We start from the raw sequence: 21,230 nt of genomic DNA, 5'->3' as shown, positions 1-21,230 counted from the left end.
ATGTGGCTCAATATTTGGTGTGGCTAGTTCATGTCTGAGGAGCTCCTTTATTGGGGGCCTTGAGTACCAGCCTCAGTACCCCCTCAGGGCTCAGAATAGGATTTTTATGGCAGGCCAGGATACGATGGTAAAAAATTAACTCAAGTACATTACCACTACATAGTCTTTATTTGTAAGGCTAGAAAATAAAGTGAGGTGAAGGGGGGGGGGGAAGAAGGGAGCGAAGAAGAGTAAGGGGTGATCTCCATGAGGTTTTTGGTTTCTATAGACATATATAGAAAAGTCCATAGGCAACAACAATGATAACATGCATATCAAAATCACAAAAAGGGCAGGTAAAGCCTGACAAAGCAGTGCTCTGGAAAAGGACATGACCCAGGAAAGAGCCAACATCCAAAGGGAAGTACTTAACATCTCAAACTATTAGATAAGTTACTAAATGTCCCTGAATCCTAGATTCACCCATTTTCCTCATCTAATCTCTATGGGGATACCCAGATTTGTTTGTTAGCAAAGGTGGGGCACAACACCTTCCTACTCCATGCCTGTCTCGATGAGAATTTCTATGTGGTCTTGTTCGCAGCTAATTTTGTGGGATTGACTCCATGTAAATTTGAGTGTTAGAACAAAGAGTGAATATTGTCACTCTAAGGCTTCTAGGTGTGGAGGAATAGAAAGGTCATGCTGTTGCCTGTGCAGGAGAAGTCACACTGCTGAAGTGTTATGAAAATAAATTTCATTTTAATTAAAAAATTCATGGCTTCCTAGGTTTCCACAGACATGACAGCAACTTTTTCAAAAGACAAGTATTCCTGCAGCTCTTCAAAATGGGATACTCCAAAAGTTGTACACTTGGGGGGTCTCAATTTATAAATCTGTCAGATGTACATTTACTATATAGTCTTGTGGGCTCCAACACTCCTTCATGAAGAAAGCTAGTTAAGAAAGAAAATTTTAAAACATTTAAAAATTTAAAAACTAAATTGTCTTACCTTGTGAATCTCTGGTTTTTGCCATCTTGGAGGGTCTTAAATAACATTTATAAAACCTTAAATTCATAAATTGATGCAGGGGATTGCACTTGGTCCTGTCTAAACTCTATATGCCAGGCTTAGTTGATTCCCCATTAGAGGACTTACCCTCTCTGAGGGAAAGGTAGGGGAGAGTTGGAGAAGGGGAGAGAGGAGGAATTGTAGTTGTTATGTCAAATGAATAAAAATAAATATAAAATCATTATATTATATTAACAAGAAATGATAAATTGGATGTGTTCTTACTGATCCTTAATGTCAGACAGTTAAAAGGCACCAGTGTGGATCCTTATAGAAGAGAAAGTGTGAAGTGTACTTGAACGCATTGACACAGGGAACCACTCCCTAAATATAACCCCAGCAGCACAGACACTGAGAGAAACAATTAATAATTGGGACCTCATGAAACTGCAAAGCTTCTATAAAGCAAAGGACATGAACAACAAGACAAAACAATAGCCTACAGAATTGGAAAAGATCTTCAGTAAAACCACATCAAACAGAGGTCTGATCTCTAAAATATACAAAGAAGGAATCTAAAATGGCTGAAAGACACTTAAGGAAATGTTCAACATTCTTAGTCATCAGAGAAATGCAAATCAAAACAACTCTGAAATTCCATCATACACCTCTAAGAATGGCCAAGATCAAAAACACTGATGACAACTTATGCGAGTGAGGTTGTGGGGAATAGGGAACACTCCTGCATTGCTGGTGGGAAATCAAGCTGGTACAGTCCCTTTGGATATCAGTGCAACAATTTCTCAGAAAATTAGGAAACAACCTTCCCCAAGACCCAGTAATACCCCTTTTGGGTATATATGCAAAGGATGCTCAATCATTTCATAAAGACATGTGCTCAACTATGTTCATAGCAGCTTTGTTTGTCATAGTCAGAACCTGGAAACAACCTAAATGCCCTCTACCAAAGAAAGGATAAGAAAAATGTGGTATATTTACACAATGGAGTACTACATAGCAGAAAAAAATAACAACATATTGAATTTTTCAGGAAAATAGATGGAGCTAGAAAACATCATTTTGAGTGAGGTAACCCAGACACAGAAAGACAATTATCACATGTACTGAAACATAAGTGGTTTTTAAACATGAAACAAAGAAAAGCAGCCAAAAAGTCACAATCCCAGAAAACAATGAGGACCGTAAGAGAGATGTACATAGATCTAATCTACATGGGAAGAAGAGAAAGATCTCCTGAGTAAGTTGGGAGCGTGGGGACTTTGGGAGAGGGTTGAAGCCGAGGGGAAAGGCAGAAGGGAAGTAGAGAAATATGTAGAGCTCAATAATAATCAGAAAAAAAAGCACCAGTGTTGTGAGGGGCACGTTCCTGCCGCCCAGCTGTGTGGTCTCTCAATGGCTATTGGCTGAAGGAGCGGAAAGAGCTCCCGCAACACACCAGTGTGCAGAACTCAATGTCATGGCACCCTAGGGGAAACAAGCATGGATCTTGTTGGAGATGTGTTCCTGCTCATCCCTGTTCATCCCTGTACCACCCTGGAGTACATGGACTCACACCCCTGACCAAGTCTATGCTTAACACACTGCATTAATTTTAAAAAGATATGGAAGGATGTAAGAAGAGTATTCATTACACTATAGAATGTCCCTGTGTAAGTCTGAAAACTTTGATTACAAAACTAAGATAAGCAAGCTTCATGGATGACCTTAGGATTACCCACTGACACTGAATTTTGCCTGACTGTTTTATAGGATGAGTTGAAAAGTAGCCTAGTCAATTTATTCTTAGTCAGACCTGTCTCCAAAAAAAAAAGTAAAAAGTAAAAAGGATATGGCTCAGTAGTAACATGTTTGCCTAGCACATATAAGAACTAGGGTTCAATTTCTAGTACTGTTAAGGAAAAAATGAGTGGCTACATACAGTATTTTCATCAAGAAAAGTTATGACAACTTTATTAAGTGGACAACATCTAAAAAGAGAGGAAGTGGAAGAGTTACCACTGTCATTCAGCTTTGATCTTAGTGTCACACTACATGTGGTTTAAAATCCACTTCTCAAACTCAAAGAATGCAATATGACATACATAAAAATTGGCGTACAATTAGACCAGGCCATTCTGTATCTAGGATACAAGTCTGAGAAAAGTTAAAACAGGAAACAGGTATTTTAACACTTTGCACAGTCCTGTCCATAGAGAAACACGAAACAAAAGCTTAAGTGTCTACTGTTAGTGGTTGGTTGAAAACATGAAGGTAATAAAGCATTGTTGAAGACCACAGAAGATCTCTAAGCTTCCACCTGTGAAGATGTCAGCGATCTGTTACCAAGCAAAGTACAAGGGGAGGAGCAATACACCGCACCAATAACTAGATATTATCTTAATAAAGTATATATTAAATGATGCATTGTTATACACATCTATTACTAACAATTTCAAAACATATTGAAAACTGCAACCTTGTCTCCTGAAGCACTTTTGCAAGTGGGGAATGGATGGATGGAATAAAAGAATGATGAGAAGGGATTGATATGAAACCAGGATTTTGAAACAACATGAAAATTAGGAATAACTAATTCAACTGTATGTACATACACACCAGTGAGGAAAAACTTATAAAGTTTCGTAAGTAAATTTGCAAGAGATAATTCATTGGACCAGACTATAAATGTTACAAACATAAATGACAAACAGTTTAATAAGAAATCTTCCCCACGACCAATATATGTAGACAAGCTACCCTTTCTGAGCGAAGGGACAGATAATATTCCTGGGACAGTGGCTTTGTGACTTTGGACACTCTCTTTGAAAGTCACAGTATAAGGGAGGAAAGACAGAAGTTTAGGAATATGCAAAAGGCCCAGGCACATTACGTACTTCACTGGACATTAAGCAGAACATCACACTACTCACCAACTCACGTTGAAGGGAAAGATATTTGGCAACTATTTTACTCACATCAAAATGGTCCACAAAAGCCTCAAAAAGAAAAAACCCCTCTGATGTGGGTAAGATATTAACTACCTTTTGGTAAATAGACTTCTACACAGTGAAAAAAATGATGTCATGAGAAACTTTGGCTGATCCCACTGATAGAGAAAACATACTGATCTCTTGTTTTTTCCACTGAGCGTCCACAAAATCCTTGAACTCTCAGTCACAACCCACCAGAAAGTAAGAAGCTGAGTAAGTGTTTCCTGTATAATCCAGGAGTCTTCTGCACTGATATCTCACTTCTTGCACCATCGCCACTAACCTAAGACCACAATGGTCCATTTGAACAAGACAGATTTTATGGTAAACCAGTGGCTCCCATCCACGGGCAACATCAACAGCCTATCTGTCTGGGCTAAGCCAAAGGGCAGCAGCAGACACACACAAAGAGGATGGGAAGCTGGGAAATCTGCAGAACCATAGAACAAGCCTATCCCAGGGCAATCCAGCAGCCAGACTCGACCTCTCTAAGACAGTGACAGGGAAGATCCAGATACCAAACTCACCTCGATGGAGGCATGGATTTACATATTCCTAGGTGAAGTCCCAGTCCCTGCCAATGATTTATCCAGAAGGATAATTCATGAAATGGTTTTGCTGACTGGCTAGTTCTGTGTTTTCCAGAAGAGAAAAACTTGTGACCTTTGCCTTGGGAAGATCATGCCTTCTATTGTTGTGCCAGCTTTTAAACACTGTTATATAATGATCTGCTTGGATATTGAGAATTCAGAAAAATTAAGAAACTGTCCATAAACAGTCTCTGCATCTGTCACGCGCTTGCCTGTTTGAGCATCCTAGCATGGTCTAAGAAGGGTGGATGGTGAGAAGTGAAAGGTAGTTGTCAGGGACAAGGACTGGATGCTAAAGAGCATCACAGAAAAGCAGGGCCCTCACTAAAGAACACCTTGTGTAGGGAAGGCCGGTGCGGAGCCAAACCAACTCTGTGTTGCCCTTGTGTGTATGGTAACTCCATGGAGTCACCATTGCTGCAAGATTTAAATATGCCTGTGTGATGAATTCTCCAGAGAGACTTGTAGGCATTGTGTTGTAACCATCACATACTTATCCACTGCATATAAGAGTGCAATCTCATACAGGTCCTATGGGAATCAGAATTGTGGCTCCTCAGAAATATGGAAATAGATCTGCCTCAATATCCAGTGGTATATACCACTCTTGAGCATATACCCAAAGGGCACCTCATCCTACCACAGGGACACTTCCCTCAATCAACCAGGTTCATTGTTGTCCTATTTACCAGAGTTTACGGGGGAAAAAACTAGATGTCCCTAAACAGAAGACCAGTTAAGGAAAATGTGATACAATTACATAAATGACCATTATTCAGTTTATTAAAAAAAATGATATCATGACATATGTAGGCAACTGTATGGAACTAGGAAAAATCATGCTATATGAGGTAATTTAGATCAGAAGATAAATATGATATGCATTTATTTATAATTGGATATTAGCCATTATAAAAATTATAACCAAGATGCAATCTATTGACCTGGAGAGGTTAGGCAGAGAGGAACAGACTAGGCAGGACAAGTGGATCTTCCAGGGAGAGGGAAATAATATACAATAATGAGCAGGATGGAGTAGGGATGGAGATAAGAGCAGGAGTTTCAGGAGGGAAGGAGAGGGCAGAGGAGTTTGAGGGTGGCTAGGAGAAGAGAGACAGCTAGAATTGAAAAACATTTGAGTGGCAATATAGAAACTCAGTGCAGGGCACTGGAAACTTCCTATAATAAATATATGAAGACAATCTAGAAGATGACTCTAAATAGTGAGGGACAGAAGACTGCTACTAGCCATATTTGTCACCAAACTAAACTAAACGTCCTCCTTGGGAATGCTTTTCATCCAATTCAGTTGTTGGTCATTCCAAGGGACCCTGTGGAAATTCCCAAACAACCCAGGCTGAAGCCAAGACAATGGGGTACTCTCCACAATCTGACAAGACCCCATTGCTGAAGGAAACATCCACACAACTCATTAACCCAATGAACATGAACAGTTGAGCTGGTGCCTACATCAAACCTTCACCCTTAATTTCTAATGTCTATGATATGGAATTGTGTAGGGGTAGCTTACAACACCAGGGATCCAGCGATAGCCCAGCCCATTGGGGGGGTGTGTTCACCTCGGGCTAATGTTACATATAAATCTGGCTCATCGCTGGATCCCTGGTGTTGTAAGCTATCCCTACAGAATTGTACTCCGCAGTCTACCAAAAGAGAAAAAGAAACATCAACCCAACCACAAAACCTTTCACCTAGAATCTGTCTTACCTACAAAATAAGATAGGGCAATGGATGCGCAAACCTTGTGGGAGTAACCAACCTCTGCCTGATTTGAATTAAGGCCCACTCCATGAGTTGGAACCCATACCTCATTCTGCTTAGGTGACCAAGAATCAGAGGGTGTAAGTCCAGACAGCAGGGTGAAACCAAATATTCCTGTTCTTAAGGGGGAAAAGTAACCATGAAATGACTCATAATGACATTCTGCTGTACTCATGGGTCAGTAGCTTAGTCAGCCATCATCAGAGAAGATCCCTCATGTAACAGCTGGGAGCAAAAACAGAGCCCCACAGCAAGAAATTACATAGAGAGACCTTGGAACACACAGCTCTCAGTGAGATGTCTCCATCCAATCCCTCCAGTCAGAGCTCAGGGGTACCTCATGGAAGAGAGGCAGAAGGAGTCGGGGAGAAAGAAGGAATGGAGGACCAACAAAGACCACAACCAGCTAAATCACTCAGCAAAGCTCATATGAACTGACGAGGCTGAAGCAGTCTGCACAGGACCTGCATGGACCTGCCCCAGGCCCTCTGAACAGACACCATAGCTTTCTGTTCAGTACTTTCATAGGACTCCTGAATGTGGAAACAAGCGCTTTTCTGATTCTTGTGACTATTCTTCGTGATCTTAATTTTCTGTTTGCTTCTCTTGTCCAATTTTGATGTAGTGAGTTTTGTTTTATTTTATTATATTTGATTTGTTTGAGAAAGAATTTAACTATATTGCATCATACATATCATATCCCTAATTTTTGAAATACAGAAAAACTTCATGTGGAATACTATATAGTGCAGCTGACAAACTTGAGAGCTGCTTTATAGAATACTGTATTTTTTAAACATCTCTGAAAGCCTCAACATATAGCTTCAAGATTTATTGTTGTCTTCTTAAATTTCTTTTCTGCGTCATCATACAAAGTGGTCAGTGTCATTAGGGCAATTTTCAGGCAAGCTGTATTTTACTCCCCTCTATATGTCCTCTTCTTATCACTGATCATTCTGCTTTCTGTTTTCATGTGACATGTCTATCATTTCTGCCATTGTTGCTCCTCAAATAAGTTTCTTGGTCCCCTCTCTGTCCAATTTTATGACCCCAAACACAAATAGAAGGCATACATAAAGATTTAAAATAAGACTGTTCCTTGAAATATATATGCAAATTTGTCATAGGTATACACATTTAATCAAGAGGGAACCTATAAAGTAAAGTTTTTCCTAATTAGTGAATGGCACAAAACAATTCTCTACCCAGGAAGAAATTCGTTATGCAGTGAAGCAAACATCAAATCACAGCTGAGTAAATAATTTCCTTTTCATTGCCTGAAACCAGGCTCCTCTTCATGTGCTAAAGACAGACAATGTACCTTGGAAAGCGGCTTTCCTTGTTGGCAGTTGAGCCCACCAACGAACACCATGTTTGGCATCACAGGTTTGGGGAAATCTAACACAAAGTCGGTGCGTAACAACCAAATAGACGCCTGGGAGAAGAGGTCTTCCAAAGTCACGGGGGTCTGGAGAACTTCAGAGGCAATATCTGTAGCACTTTTAAACAAGTGATGGCAAAATGCACGCTCTTCCATGTAAAAAACAAAGTTCGACACTCTCTCCTTGAAAGTCATGGTGTCTGAAAGTTTTGAGAAAAGTCTAGGAACATAAGACAGCGGACTGGGACACTGGGTGCCCTCTTCAAGATAGTGGCAATAGAAATATCTTGTAAACATCACTGAAGGGACCGATAAATACTTGGCAACAGTTAAGCTACAGAGCTCGAAAGGATCCAGAAACACAGCATCAAAAGAACTCTGCTTCAAGTACTCCACTAACTTCTTGTCATTAAACAAACTTCTACAGTGGGAAATTATTAATTCATAATAAACTTTGGCTGAGCCTGTCATTAAAGAAAGCATACTTTGTTCTGGAGTCTTCCATTGAGCGTGAGTGTATTTCTTGTGCTTATGGTTCAGATCCTCCAAAGTGTAAGAAGTTGAGTATGTCTTCATTGTAAAATTCAGGGATTCTCTCAGTTGCCCACTCACCTCTGGCATGACTGCCACCACCTCATGTCCTCTGTGGATGAGCTTCTCCATAACCGTTTGCATGGTGAACCAGTGGCTCCCATCCATGGACAACACCAGCAGCCTGCCTGCCTGGGCAAAGCCAGAGGCCAGCAGCAGACACACACACACAGGAAGGGAGGCTGGGAAATCTGCAGGAGCCATGGGAGAAGCTCAGTCTGAGACAATCCAGTTGCTGAGACTCTCTGCTCTTCTAATAGAGCTGGTTGAGGAGAAGCACACGGTCTCCTTCACTGGACACAAAGAATTCTATGTGTATAAGGGAAGTTAAATTTAGTGCTAATGATTTACTCAAAAGAGCAATCATTAATGAACTATATTGGGTAAAGTAACTACTTTGTGTTTTCAGGTTACAAAAATATTTATGATTTGTGTCTTGAGAAGATCATGCCTTCTATTGCAACCTAGTTTTGAAAGAATTATGAAAAAATGTTCTTGGATTTTTAATTCAGAATAATTAAGAAGCTGTCTATCAGGATCCTCTAAATCCATCATATGGTCATTTGTTTCTCTTAAGACGGAAACTAAGAGGGATTTACAATGAGAGTCGCCAAGAAGAGGTAGATAGGGAATCCCAGAGGTCAGTGAAAACCTGGTCTCTCCCGAAAGGGCACATGATGGTACAGAGGACAGGTCAGGGTCAAATCAACCCTGTATTGCTGCATGGTTCCATGGATCTGAGAGTGCAGGAGTCTTGACTGACAGGACTGAGCCTTGGGACTCCATCCTGCTGTAGGGTTACACTAAAACAATAACACAGCCATTGTCCCTGTCGAAACGGAAACATTGGTTGTGTGAGATCAGTTTCTGTTCTTTCTAGTGCTCTTCCTAAGACAGGATGACTTTCTTCCTGAGCCTGGTTTTCAGACAGACATCTGGATGGAAGACAGCAGAGGAAGAACTGAATCTCTGAAAGCTGTTGCCTCCATGAAGATGCTCAGACTAAGTTATCCCAGGTACAATGGCCAGGGCTCTGCTTTCCTAGGAACAAAGGGATCAGAATTTAGGATTTCCACCTTCCCCACAAATCCAGGAGGGGCTGATGTTGGGCTTGGTCTTAGGGCTGAATTATGGGTCAGGGATGATGACAGCGCATTCAATGCGTTTATTTGACCCTCTAATCACGTATTGTTTCTGAAAACAGTCATCTCACAAACCATTTGAGTTGGGTCTAAAACAGTGATGCGCAGGGTCTGCTCACCACTTACAGTGTAGGCACAGTGTTCTTTCCCACCCTACAGTCACGGGACCAGGTGACCTTTCTGCACTGACTCTCCTAGAAAGGTCATGAAGATTTAACCGGATATTGTAAGAGTTTCATGGTCATAACTTTTCTATACTGTCGTACATCATTTTTAAGATAATTTTTTGTGGTATAAAGGTATAATTTCATGTCTTCCCCTGGCCCGACATTACTGCATGGTTTCTAGATCTGAACATAGTCCAAATTACAACCATAAGATCATTTACTGCAAATGTGCCTCTCCCTCGCTGCATCCACCATTCACACAGCACAGCACAGCACATAGGGGTGACTGTCCCAGGCCTATGGTGTCAATAAGAAAATGAGAACACAGGGGCACTCATGAAGGTTCCCTAATCTTCCGAGACCCTTTCCAGACAGCTACTTTAGGAATAGAGTAGAAATTACTTGTCTATTCCATCTGGGGTAGGACAGAAACAAAATGCAGAGACCATAGAGACCAGCCTGTGTGTCTCATTGGTAACTCAGTGTGCCTGCTACATATGCCAACTCCAAAGGTCATCCCTAACAATGAGCCACTTGCCTTCTCTATCAGGAGATTAGGGTCAAAGCTACCTCGAGTCCTTAGACTGTTGCTTCCAGTCCTACTTCTGAGTGTACACCACTAAGCTCTGTCAAAGAGGAAAAATGCCACCTCAGCCCATTCTAGAAAAATGTTGGGGTGAGTAATGCTTGGCCTGAGAAGTCCAAATGTCTTCATTTCTCCATGCAAGGTGACCCAGCAACCTGGTCTGGACCGATAGAGGTCCACCTCTCTGGACCTCAGATGAGCAAAGTTTTCTCCTTTGTTAAGAAAAATAGAAGTTGAACTCTGGAAAAATATTAAAATGGTTGGATATGGGCTAGAATGATGACTTGTAGTTGGAAGCACTAGTTGCTCATTCAGAGGTGCAGGGTTCAGTTCTGAGCATCCATGTGGTAGCTCACACCTGTCTGTAACTCCCATTCCAGGGCTTCTCACACCCACATATAGATATACATGCAGGCAAAGCACCAATGAGGATAAACTAAAAATAATTAATTAAAATATACTACCCCATGGCTGTCATATTAATATACTACCACCTCTATTGTTCCTGTAGAAGAAACCAAGCAACAGCTATGATAATCTAGAAAAGAGCTGGCCAATAACTCACTCTAGGTATAGGACCTCCCTCCTCTCAGGTTCCAGAACTGGGGCAGTTAGTACTGCTTGGCTGGGGAAGTCAAAGAGTGGTTCCTCTCAACTTGAAAGGTTATACTACAGCTCCACCCTGACAGTTAAATTCTAGCGTCTGCATACTTTAGAGAAGGAGCCAGGCTTGATATATTTGGGCAGGGGGAATCAGATAAAAACTCAGTTTAAGCAGAATCGCACCTATAATTTGTCTTGCCAACAATTTTGCTAGGACAATGGAGACACAAACCTTGTTGAAGTAACCAACCGATGTCTGATTTGAATTAAGGCCCACTCCGTGAGATGGATACTGCCTGGTCAGTCTTCCCCATTAACGTAGATCATGAACACAGACAAGTTCAACAGAACCTCCATATGTGGGCTGCCCACGCATGCTTCAGCATTACCAGAGCATAAAATTCATTTTTCATTCATTTTTATGAGATGGAATCCATTCCTCACACTGCTTGGGTGTCCAGAAGTCCAGACAGTTAGGGTAAAACCAAGTATTCCTGTGCTTAGTTGGGAGGAAGTAACAATGAAATGACTCATAATGACATTCTCTGTAGTCATGGGTCAGTAGCTTAGTCAGCCATCAACAGAGAAGATCCCTCATGTAACAAATGTTAGCGAAAACAGAGACACACAGCATGACACTACATAGAAAACCTTGGAACACACAGCTCTCAGTGAGATGTCTCCATCCAATCCCTCCAGTCAGAGCTCAAGGTACCTCATGGAAGAAAGGCAGAAGGAGTTGGGGAAAAAGAAGGAATGGAGGACCAACAAAGACAGGGCCTTCTATATCACTCAGCAAAGCTCATATGAACTGAAGAGGCTGAAGCAGTCTGTACAGGGCCTGCATGGACTGCCCCAGGCCCTCTGAACAGACACCATAGCTTCCTATCTAGTCATTTGTTTACCTATTTATTTTTGTTTATTTATTTTTGTTTCTCCAGACAGGGTTTCTCTGTGTAACAGTCCTAGATGTGCTTGAACTAGTTCTGGAAGGCCTGACTGGCCTTGAACCCACAGAGATCCACCTACCTCTACCTCCTGAATGCTGGGTTTAAAGCCATGTGCCACCACCACCTGGCTCGCATGTAGTACCTCTGTGGGACTTCTAAAATTGCTAACAAGTGAGTCTCTGATTCTTATCCCTTCCCTTGGCACTCTTACTTTTCTGTGTGCTTGTATTGTCCCATTTTATATGGTAGTTTTCTTTTCTCTCATTTACATATTTACATTTTATTTTCTTTGAGAAATGCATCCACTCTGTATCATATCAATGATTTTTTTTTTTTTGATTTTTCGAGACAGGGTTTCTCTGTAGTTTTTGGTTCCTGTCCTGGAACTAGCTCTTGTAGACCAGGCTGGCCTCGAACTTCAATGATTCTTGAAATGCGGAAAAGCTGTGTGCCCTCCTATAGAGTGCAGCCAACAGAAAATCATGACAGCTTCAATGCTTGATGTATTTTTTAAAACATCTCAAAAATGAGTAAAATGTACATTGAAGGTTTTTTTGTCTCTTTAAACAACATTTTAAAGTTGTCATACAGAGTATTCAGTGGTATTCTGGCATTTTTCAGACATTTTCTTTTCTATTTATTTCGTCTCCCGCTACCCTACCTTGCCCTCCGGATGCCCTCTTCCTACTCCTGCACATCCCCCTTTCTGTCTTCATGAGGCATGTCTATCATTACTTACTGGTTTTGCTGCTCCTAAGGAAAATGTTCTTTGTCTCTTTTCTTCTAATTTCATGATCTTGCCATACACACAGAGAAAGGCACACATACATAGTTATACTTAGATTGTAGCTTTGAATGTATATGTGATATCCTCACAGGTATACACACCTATATAAATAGGGCACCAATATAGATTTGTTTCCTAATTAGTGAGTTGGCATAAAGTATCTCAAACCCATGAAGAAATTCCATATGCAGTGAGGTAAACAATAAATCACAGCTCAGTAAAGAATTTATCTTTACTTGGCCAAACCAAAGGCTCTCTTCATGTGCTGAAGGAGAGACAACATACCTTAGAGAGTGGCTTTCCCTGGTGGCAGTTGATCCCACCAATGAAGAAAATGTTCGGCATGATAGGTGCAGGAAAATCCAACACAAAGTCAGTGCGTAACAGCCAAATGGACACTTGACTGAAGAGGTCTTCCATAGTCACTGGGGTCTGGAGGACTTCAGAGGCAATATCTGTAGCAGTTTTGAAAAAACTGGGGCAAAATGCACGCTCCTCCATATAGGTGATGTGGTTCCACACTCTCTCCATAAAAGTCATAGTGTGTGTGTATTTCGAGAGAAGTCTGGGAACATAAGAGAGGGGTCTGGGGCACTGAGTACTCTCTTCAAGATAGTGGCAAAATACATCTCTTGCAAAGACCACAGATGGGAGTGACAAGTACTTGGCAATAGTCAAGCCACACACATCGAAAGGATCCAGAAACACAGCATCGAAAGTACTTTGCTTCAAGTACTCCACTAACTTCTTGTCCTTAAACAAACTCCTACAGTTTGAAAATATTAATTCAAAAAAACCTTTGGCTGAGCCTGTCATTAAAGAAAGCATACTTTGTTCTGGAGTTTTCCATTGCATATCAGAAAAATACTTGAACTCCCTGTTTAAATCCTCTACGGTATGAGAAATTGAGTACGTCTTCACAGTAATATTCAGGTATTTTCCCAGTTGCCAACTCGCCTCTGGCACAGCTGCCACCACCTCATGCCCTTTGTGGATGAGTTTCTCCACAACCAACTGCATGGTGAACCAGTGGCTCCCGTCCATGGGCACCACCAGCAACCTGCCTGCCTGGGCAAAGCCAGAGGCCAGCAGCAGACACACACACACACAGGAAAGGAGACTGGAAAACCTGCAGGAGCCATGGGAGAAGCTCAGCCTGCGGCAATCCAGCTGCTGAGACTCTCTGCTCTTCTAATAGAGCTGGTTGGTAAAGAAGAGGTTCAAAATCTATTGTTGTGGACATGTGTATTTGTATGTTTGCAAGTCAAGCTAATGATTTACTCAAAAGATTAATAATTAATGAACTGCATTGGCTCCAAAACCTATTTGTCATTTGTGATGTAAAAAAAGGTTTATGATCTTTGTTTTGGAAAGATCATCACCTGCATTGCAGAACCAGTTTTGAAAGAGTCATGAAGCCATATGTTTGGATTTTGCAATTCAGAAAAATTAAGAAGCTACCTATAAAGATCCTCTGCGCACATCATAGACATGCTCATTGATACTTCACAAGAAGGGAGGCTTAGAGAGATAGACAGTGGGTGTCACCAAGAAGAGGTAGAGAATGTTAGCGGTCCCAAAAAAAAAACAAGTCTCTCCCTAAAGGGTACTGTATGCAAGAAAGGACAGACCAGGGTCTAATCAATATTGCTTCGAATCCATGGATCTGAGAGTGCAGGAGTCTTGACTGACAGGCAGTGAACCTTGGGACTCTGCCCTGCTGTAGGACTCCAGTAAACCAACAACACAACTATTGTCCCTGTCAAACGGAAACATTAGCTGTGTTAGATCAGTTTCTGTTCTTTCTAGTGCTCTTCCTAAGACAGGATGACTTTCTTCCTCAGCCTGGCTTTCAGACAGACATCTGGACGGAGGACAGCAGAGGAAGAGCTGAACCTCTGAAAGCTGTTGCCTCCATGATGACGCTCAGACTAAGTTACCTCAAGTACAATGGCCAGGGCTCTGCTTTCCTTGGAACAAAGCAATCAGAATTTAGGACTTCCACCATTCTCACAGCTTTAGGAGGGGCTGATGTTGGGCTGGTCTTGGGCCTGATAATGAGTCAGGACATATTGACATCTCATGAGTTTATTAGAGCCTCTAAACACGTATTGTTTCTGCAAACAGTCGTCACGCAAACCATTAGAGTTGGGTTTAAAACAGTGATGCTCAGGGTCTGCTCACCACATACAGTGTAGGGACAGTGTTCCTTCCCACCCTGCAGGCACCAGACAGGGAGACTTTTGTACATTGACTCTCCAAGCAAGGTCATGAAGATTTAACAAAATGTTGTAAGAGCTTCATGGTCATAACTTTTCTGTGTGGTCATACATCGTTTTTAAGATATTTTTTGTTTATGGCGTAATGGTATAATTTCTTGTCCTCCCCTGGGTAAACACAGGCCTGAAATTTCTGCACGGTTTGTAGATCTGAACATAGTCCAAATTACAACCATAAGATCATTTACTGCAAATGTGCCTCTCCCTCGCTGCATCCACCATTCACACAGCACAGCACAGCACATAGGGGTGACTGTCCCAGGCCTATGGTGTCAATAAGAAAATGAGAACACAGGGGCACTCATGAAGGTTCCCTAATCTTCCGAGACCCTTTCCAGACAGCTACTTTAGGAATAGAGTAGAAATTACTTGTCTATTCCATCTGGGGTAGGACAGAAACAAAATGCAGAGACCATAGAGACCAGCCTGTGTGTCTCAATGGTAACTCAGTGTGCCTGCTACATATGCCAACTCCAAAGGTCATCCCTAACAATGAGCCACTTGCCTTCTCTATCAGGAGATTAGGGTCAAAGCTACCTCGAGTCCTTAGACTGTTGCTTCCAGTCCTACTTCTGAGTGTACACCACTAAGCTCTGTCAAAGAGGAAAAATGCCACCTCAGCCCATTCTAGAAAAATGTTGGGGTGAGTAATGCTTGGCCTGAGAAGTCCAAATGTCTTCATTTCTCCATGCAAGGTGACCCAGCAACCTGGTCTGGACCGATAGAGGTCCACCTCTCTGGACCTCAGATGAGCAAAGTTTTCTCCTTTGTTAAGAAAAATAGAAGTTGAACTCTGGAAAAATATTAAAATGGTTGGATATGGGCTAGAATGATGACTTGTAGTTGGAAGCACTAGTTGCTCATTCAGAGGTGCAGGGTTCAGTTCTGAGCATCCATGTGGTAGCTCACACCTGTCTGTAACTCCCATTCCAGGGCTTCTCACACCCACATATAGATATACATGCAGGCAAAGCACCAATGAGGATAAACTAAAAATAATTAATTAAAATATACTACCCCATGGCTGTCATATTAATATACTACCACCTCTATTGTTCCTGTAGAAGAAACCAAGCAACAGCTATGATAATCTAGAAAAGAGCTGGCCAATAACTCACTCTAGGTATAGGACCTCCCTCCTCTCAGGTTCCAGAACTGGGGCAGTTAGTACTGCTTGGCTGGGGAAGTCAAAGAGTGGTTCCTCTCAACTTGAAAGGTTATACTACAGCTCCACCCTGACAGTTAAATTCCAACGTCTGCATATTTTAGAGAAGGAGCCAGGCTTGATATATTTGGGCAGGGGGAATCAGATAAAAACTCAGTTTAAGCAGAATCGCACCTATAATTTGTCTTGCCAACAATTTTGCTAGGACAATGGAGACACAAACCTTGTTGAAGTAACCAACCGATGTCTGATTTGAATTAAGGCCCACTCCGTGAGATGGATACTGCTTGGTCAGTCTTCCCCATTAACGTAGATCATGAACACAGACAAGTTCAACAGAACCTCCATATGTGGGCTGCCCACGCATGCTTCAGCATTACCAGAGCATAAAATTCATTTTTCATTCATTTTTATGAGATGGAAACCATACCTCATACTGCTTAGGTGTCCAGAAATCTAGACAGTTAGGGTAAAACCAAGTATTCCTGTGCTTAGTTGGGAGGAAGTAACAATGAAATGACTCATAATGACATTCTGCTGTACAAGTGGATCAGTAGCTTAGTCAGCCATCAACAGAGAAGATTCCCCGTGTAACAGATGTGAGAGAAAACAGAGACCCACAGCACGACACTACATAGAGAGACCTTGGAACACACAGCTCTCAGTGAGATGTCTCCACCCAATCCCTCCAGTCAGAGCTCAGGGAACATCATGGAAGAGAGGCAGAAGAAGTCGGGGAGAAAGAAGGAATGGAGGACCCCCAAAGACAGGGCCTTCTATATCACTCAGCAAAGTTCATATGAAATGATTAGGCTGAAGCAGTCTGCACAGGGCCTGCATGGACTGCCCCAGGCCCTCTGAACAGACACCATAGCTCCTTATCTAGTAATTTGTTTGTTTGTTTATTTATTTATTTATTTATTTATTTATTTATTTTGGTTTCTCGAGACGAGACAGGGTTTCTCTATGTAACAGTCCTAGATGTCCTGGAACTAGTTCTGGAAGACCTGACTGGCCTCGGACCCACAGACCGAGATCCACTGCAACCTAAGTGCTGGGATTGAAGGCATGCACCACCACCACTTGACTCCCATGTAGTACCTCTGTGGGACTCCTAAACTTGCTAACAAGTGAGTCTCTAATTCTTGTCTTTTCCCTTCGCACTCTAACTTTTCTGTTGCCTTGTATTGTCTAGGGCCATATGGTGGTGTTCTTCTCTCATTACATTTTGTGTTATTTGAGAAAATACACTGACTTTGCATCCTCCGTATCGTATCAGTGATTCTTGAAATGCGGAAAAGCTGCTTGTCTACCCCTATGGACTGCAGCTGACAGAAAATGATGATGGCTTCAATGCTTGATGCGTTTTTAAAAACATCTCCAAAACAATAAAATTACATTGTAGAGGAGTTTTTTTTTTTTTTGTCTCTTTAAACAAATTTTTAAAGTTGTCATACAGAGTATTCAGTGGTATTCTGGAATTTTTCAGACGTTGTCTTTTCTGTTTATTTCGTCTCCCGCTACCCTACCTTGCCCTCCGTATGTCCTCTTCCTACTCCTGCACATCCCCTTTTCTGTCTTCATGAGGCATGTCTATCATTACTTACTGGTTTTGTTTCTCTTAAGGAAATTTTCTTTGTCCCTTTCCTTTCTAATTTCATGTCGTTGCCACACACACAGAGGGAGGCACACATACATAGTTAAACTTATATTATAGGCAGGAGGATCTCTGTGGGTTCGAGGCCAGCCTAGTCTACAAGAGCTAGTTCCAGTGCAGGCTCTAAAGCTACAGAGAAACCCTGTCTCGAAAAAACAAAAACAAAAAAAAAAACTTATATTATAGCATTGAATGTGTATGTGATATCCTCACAGGTATACACAGCCATATCAATAGGGCACCAATATAGATTTGTTTCATAATTAGTGAGTGGGCACAAAACAATTATCAAACCAGGAAGAAATTCCATATGCAGTGGGATAAACGATAAATCACAGCTCAGTAAATGATGTGGGAGTGTCATATATCAATCTGTTGATTTTATTGGTTAAGCAATAAAGAAACTCCTTGGCCCTGATAGGTTAAAACATAGGTGGGAGGAGTAAACAGAATAGGATGCTGGGAGGAAGAGGAAGTGAGCTCAGACTCTGCTCTGCTCCTGGAGAAACCCGACAGCTCTGCTCTCTGGATCAGAGACGCCATGCTCAGCTCTCCCAGGCAGCTCCGACCCAGGATGGATGTAGGCTAGAATCTTCCTGGTAAGAGCACCTTGGGGTGCTACAAACAATTATTAGAAATGGGCTAGTTCAGGTGTGAGAATGAGCCTAGAAGAGGCTAGATAGAAATGGGTCAAGCAGTGTTTAAATGAATACAGTTTGTGTGTTGTTATTTTGGGCATGAGCTAGCAGGCGGCCGGGGTGCTGGGGACGAAGCCCCACCGCTCCTATTTCAACAAGTAAAGAATTTATCTTTTCTTGGCTAAACCAAAGACTCTCTTNCACTAACTTCTTGTCCTTAAACAAACTCCTACAGTTTGAAAATATTAATTCAAAAAAACCTTTGGCTGAGCCTGTCATTAAAGAAAGCATACTTTGTTCTGGAGTTTTCCATTGCATATCAGAAAAATACTTGAACTCCCGGTTTAAATCCTCTACGGTATGAGAAATTGAGTACGTCTTCACAGTAATATTCAGGGATTTTCCCAGTTGCCAACTCGCCTCTGGCACAGCTGCCACCACCTCATGCCCTTTGTGGATGAGTTTCTCCACAACCGACCGCATGGTGAACCAGTGGCTCCCGTCCATGGGCACCACCAGCAACCTGCCTGCCTGGGCAAAGCCAGAGGCCAGCAGCAGACACACAAACACAGGAAGGGAGGCTGGAAAACCTGCAGGAGCCATGGGAGAAGCTCAGCCTGCGGCAATCCAGCTGCTGAGACTCTCTGCTCTTCTAATAGAGCTGGTTGGTAAAGAAGAGGTTCAAAATCTAGTGTGGTGGACATGTGTATTTGTATGTTTGCAAGTCAAGTGAAAATCCAAGGCTAATGATTTACTCAAAAGATTAATAATTAATGAACTGCATTGGCTCCAAAACCTATTTGTCATTTGTGACGTAAAAAAAGGTTTATGATCTTTGTTTTGGAAAGATCATCACCTGCATTGCAGAACCAGTTTTGAAAGAGTCATGAAGCCATATGTTTGGATTTTGCAATTCAGAAAAATTAAGAAGCTACCTATAAAGATCCTCTGCGCACATCATAGACATGCTCATTGATACTTCACAAGAAGGGAGGCTTAGAGAGATAGACAGTGGGTGTCACCAAGAAGAGGTAGAGAATGTTAGCGGTCCCAAAAAAAAAACAAGTCTCTCCCTAAAGGGTACTGTATGCAAGAAAGGACAGACCAGGGTCTAATCAATATTGCTTCGAATCCATGGATCTGAGAGTGCAGGAGTCTTGACTGACAGGCAGTGAACCTTGGGACTCTGCCCTGCTGTAGGACTCCAGTAAACCAACAACACAACTATTGTCCCTGTCAAACGGAAACATTAGCTGTGTTAGATCAGTTTCTGTTCTTTCTAGTGCTCTTCCTAAGACAGGATGACTTTCTTCCTCAGCCTGGCTTTCAGACAGACATCTGGACGGAGGACAGCAGAGGAAGAGCTGAACCTCTGAAAGCTGTTGCCTCCATGATGACGCTCAGACTAAGTTACCTCAAGTACAATGGCCAGGGCTCTGCTTTCCTTGGAACAAAGCAATCAGAATTTAGGACTTCCACCATTCTCACAGCTTTAGGAGGGGCTGATGTTGGGCTGGTCTTGGGCCTGATAATGAGTCAGGACATATTGACATCTCATGAGTTTATTAGAGCCTCTAAACACGTATTGTTTCTGCAAACAGTCGTCACGCAAACCATTAGAGTTGGGTTTAAAACAGTGATGCTCAGGGTCTGCTCACCACATACAGTGTAGGGACAGTGTTCCTTCCCACCCTGCAGGCACCAGACAGGGAGACTTTTGTACATTGACTCTCCAAGCAAGGTCATGAAGATTTAACAAAATGTTGTAAGAGCTTCATGGTCATAACTTTTCTGTGTGGTCATACATCGTTTTTAAGATATTTTTTGTTTATGGCGTAATGGTATAATTTCTTGTCCTCCCCTGGGTAAACACAGGCCTGAAATTTCTGCACGGTTTGTAGATCTGAACATAGTCCAAATTACAACCATAAGATCATTTACTGCAAATGTGCCTCTCCCTCGCTGCATCCACCATTCACACAGCACAGCACAGCACATAGGGGTGACTGTCCCAGGCCTATGGTGTCAATAAGAAAATGAGAACACAGGGGCACTCATGAAGGTTCCCTAATCTTCCGAGACCCTTTCCAGACAGCTACTTTAGGAATAGAGTAGAAATTACTTGTCTATTCCATCTGGGGTAGGACAGAAACAAAATGCAGAGACCATAGAGACCAGCCTGTGTGTCTCAATGGTAACTCAGTGTGCCTGCTACATATGCCAACTCCAAAGGTCATCCCTAACAATGAGCCACTTGCCTTCTCTATCAGGAGATTAGGGTCAAAGCTACCTCGAGTCCTTAGACTGTTGCTTCCAGTCCTACTTCTGAGTGTACACCACTAAGCTCTGTCAAAGAGGAAAAATGCCACCTCAGCCCATTCTAGAAAAATGTTGGGGTGAGTAATGCTTGGCCTGAGAAGTCCAAATGTCTTCATTTCTCCATGCAAGGTGACCCAGCAACCTGGTCTGGACCGATAGAGGTCCACCTCTCTGGACCTCAGATGAGCAAAGTTTTCTCCTTTGTTAAGAAAAATAGAAGTTGAACTCTGGAAAAATATTAAAATGGTTGGATATGGGCTAGAATGATGACTTGTAGTTGGAAGCACTAGTTGCTCATTCAGAGGTGCAGGGTTCAGTTCTGAGCATCCATGTGGTAGCTCACACCTGTCTGTAACTCCCATTCCAGGGCTTCTCACACCCACATATAGATATACATGCAGGCAAAGCACCAATGAGGATAAACTAAAAATAATTAATTAAAATATACTACCCCATGGCTGTCATATTAATATACTACCACCTCTATTGTTCCTGTAGAAGAAACCAAGCAACAGCTATGATAATCTAGAAAAGAGCTGGCCAATAACTCACTCTAGGTATAGGACCTCCCTCCTCTCAGGTTCCAGAACTGGGGCAGTTAGTACTGCTTG

At 42.0% G+C, this 21,230-nt stretch overlaps 4 protein-coding genes across 6 annotated transcripts in view; all 4 read right to left on the bottom strand.

Annotated features, from left to right (window-relative positions):
- LOC126489063 (UDP-glucuronosyltransferase 1A8-like) overlaps nucleotides 1-21,230 on the bottom strand; it is a 50,206-nt gene that overhangs the window by 25,582 nt on the left and 3,394 nt on the right. Inside the window, exon 1 of one of the 2 annotated variants that reach the window (XM_050123085.1) lies at nucleotides 13,691-13,718. The exons of the other annotated variant lie outside the window; for it this stretch is intronic. Coding sequence (XP_049979042.1) covers nucleotides 13,691-13,703 — 13 coding nt within the window. The 5' untranslated portion in view covers nucleotides 13,704-13,718. Of the gene's footprint in view, nucleotides 1-13,690; nucleotides 13,719-21,230 lie in introns of those variants that run through there. 2 annotated transcript variants of the gene reach the window in all.
- LOC126489066 (UDP-glucuronosyltransferase 1A8-like) overlaps nucleotides 1-21,230 on the bottom strand; it is a 37,681-nt gene that overhangs the window by 13,837 nt on the left and 2,614 nt on the right. Inside the window, exon 1 of one of the 2 annotated variants that reach the window (XM_050123088.1) lies at nucleotides 4,510-4,586. The exons of the other annotated variant lie outside the window; for it this stretch is intronic. The gene's annotated coding sequence lies outside the window, so the exon portion shown is untranslated. Of the gene's footprint in view, nucleotides 1-4,509; nucleotides 4,587-21,230 lie in introns of those variants that run through there. 2 annotated transcript variants of the gene reach the window in all.
- On the bottom strand, nucleotides 7,625-10,262 carry LOC126489061 (UDP-glucuronosyltransferase 1A7-like). Its single transcript, XM_050123082.1, has one exon. The coding sequence runs from the start codon at nucleotides 8,528-8,530 to the stop codon at nucleotides 7,625-7,627; it is 906 nt and encodes a 301-aa protein (XP_049979039.1). The 5' UTR covers nucleotides 8,531-10,262.
- Nucleotides 12,805-13,667, bottom strand: LOC126489067 (UDP-glucuronosyltransferase 1A7-like). Its single transcript, XM_050123090.1, has one exon. The coding sequence runs from the start codon at nucleotides 13,603-13,605 to the stop codon at nucleotides 12,820-12,822; it is 786 nt and encodes a 261-aa protein (XP_049979047.1). The 5' UTR covers nucleotides 13,606-13,667; the 3' UTR covers nucleotides 12,805-12,819.

The sequence above is a fragment of the Alexandromys fortis genome, unplaced genomic scaffold, assembly GCF_014885135.2.
Source record: "Alexandromys fortis isolate MF-2015 unplaced genomic scaffold, M_Fortis_MF-2015_v1.1 scaffold_213, whole genome shotgun sequence".
In the NCBI taxonomy this organism is placed as follows: Eukaryota; Metazoa; Chordata; class Mammalia; order Rodentia; family Cricetidae; genus Alexandromys; species Alexandromys fortis.
This window is presented reverse-complemented; position numbering and strand designations above follow the sequence as displayed.

Bases quoted from the DNA above. Each gene is read 5' to 3' on its own strand.
- LOC126489061 (XM_050123082.1), bottom strand. From the start codon at position 8,530: ATGGCTCCTGCAGATTTCCCAGCCTCCCTTCCTGTGTGTGTGTGTCTG.
- LOC126489067 (XM_050123090.1), bottom strand. From the start codon at position 13,605: ATGGACGGGAGCCACTGGTTCACCATGCAGTTGGTTGTGGAGAAACTC.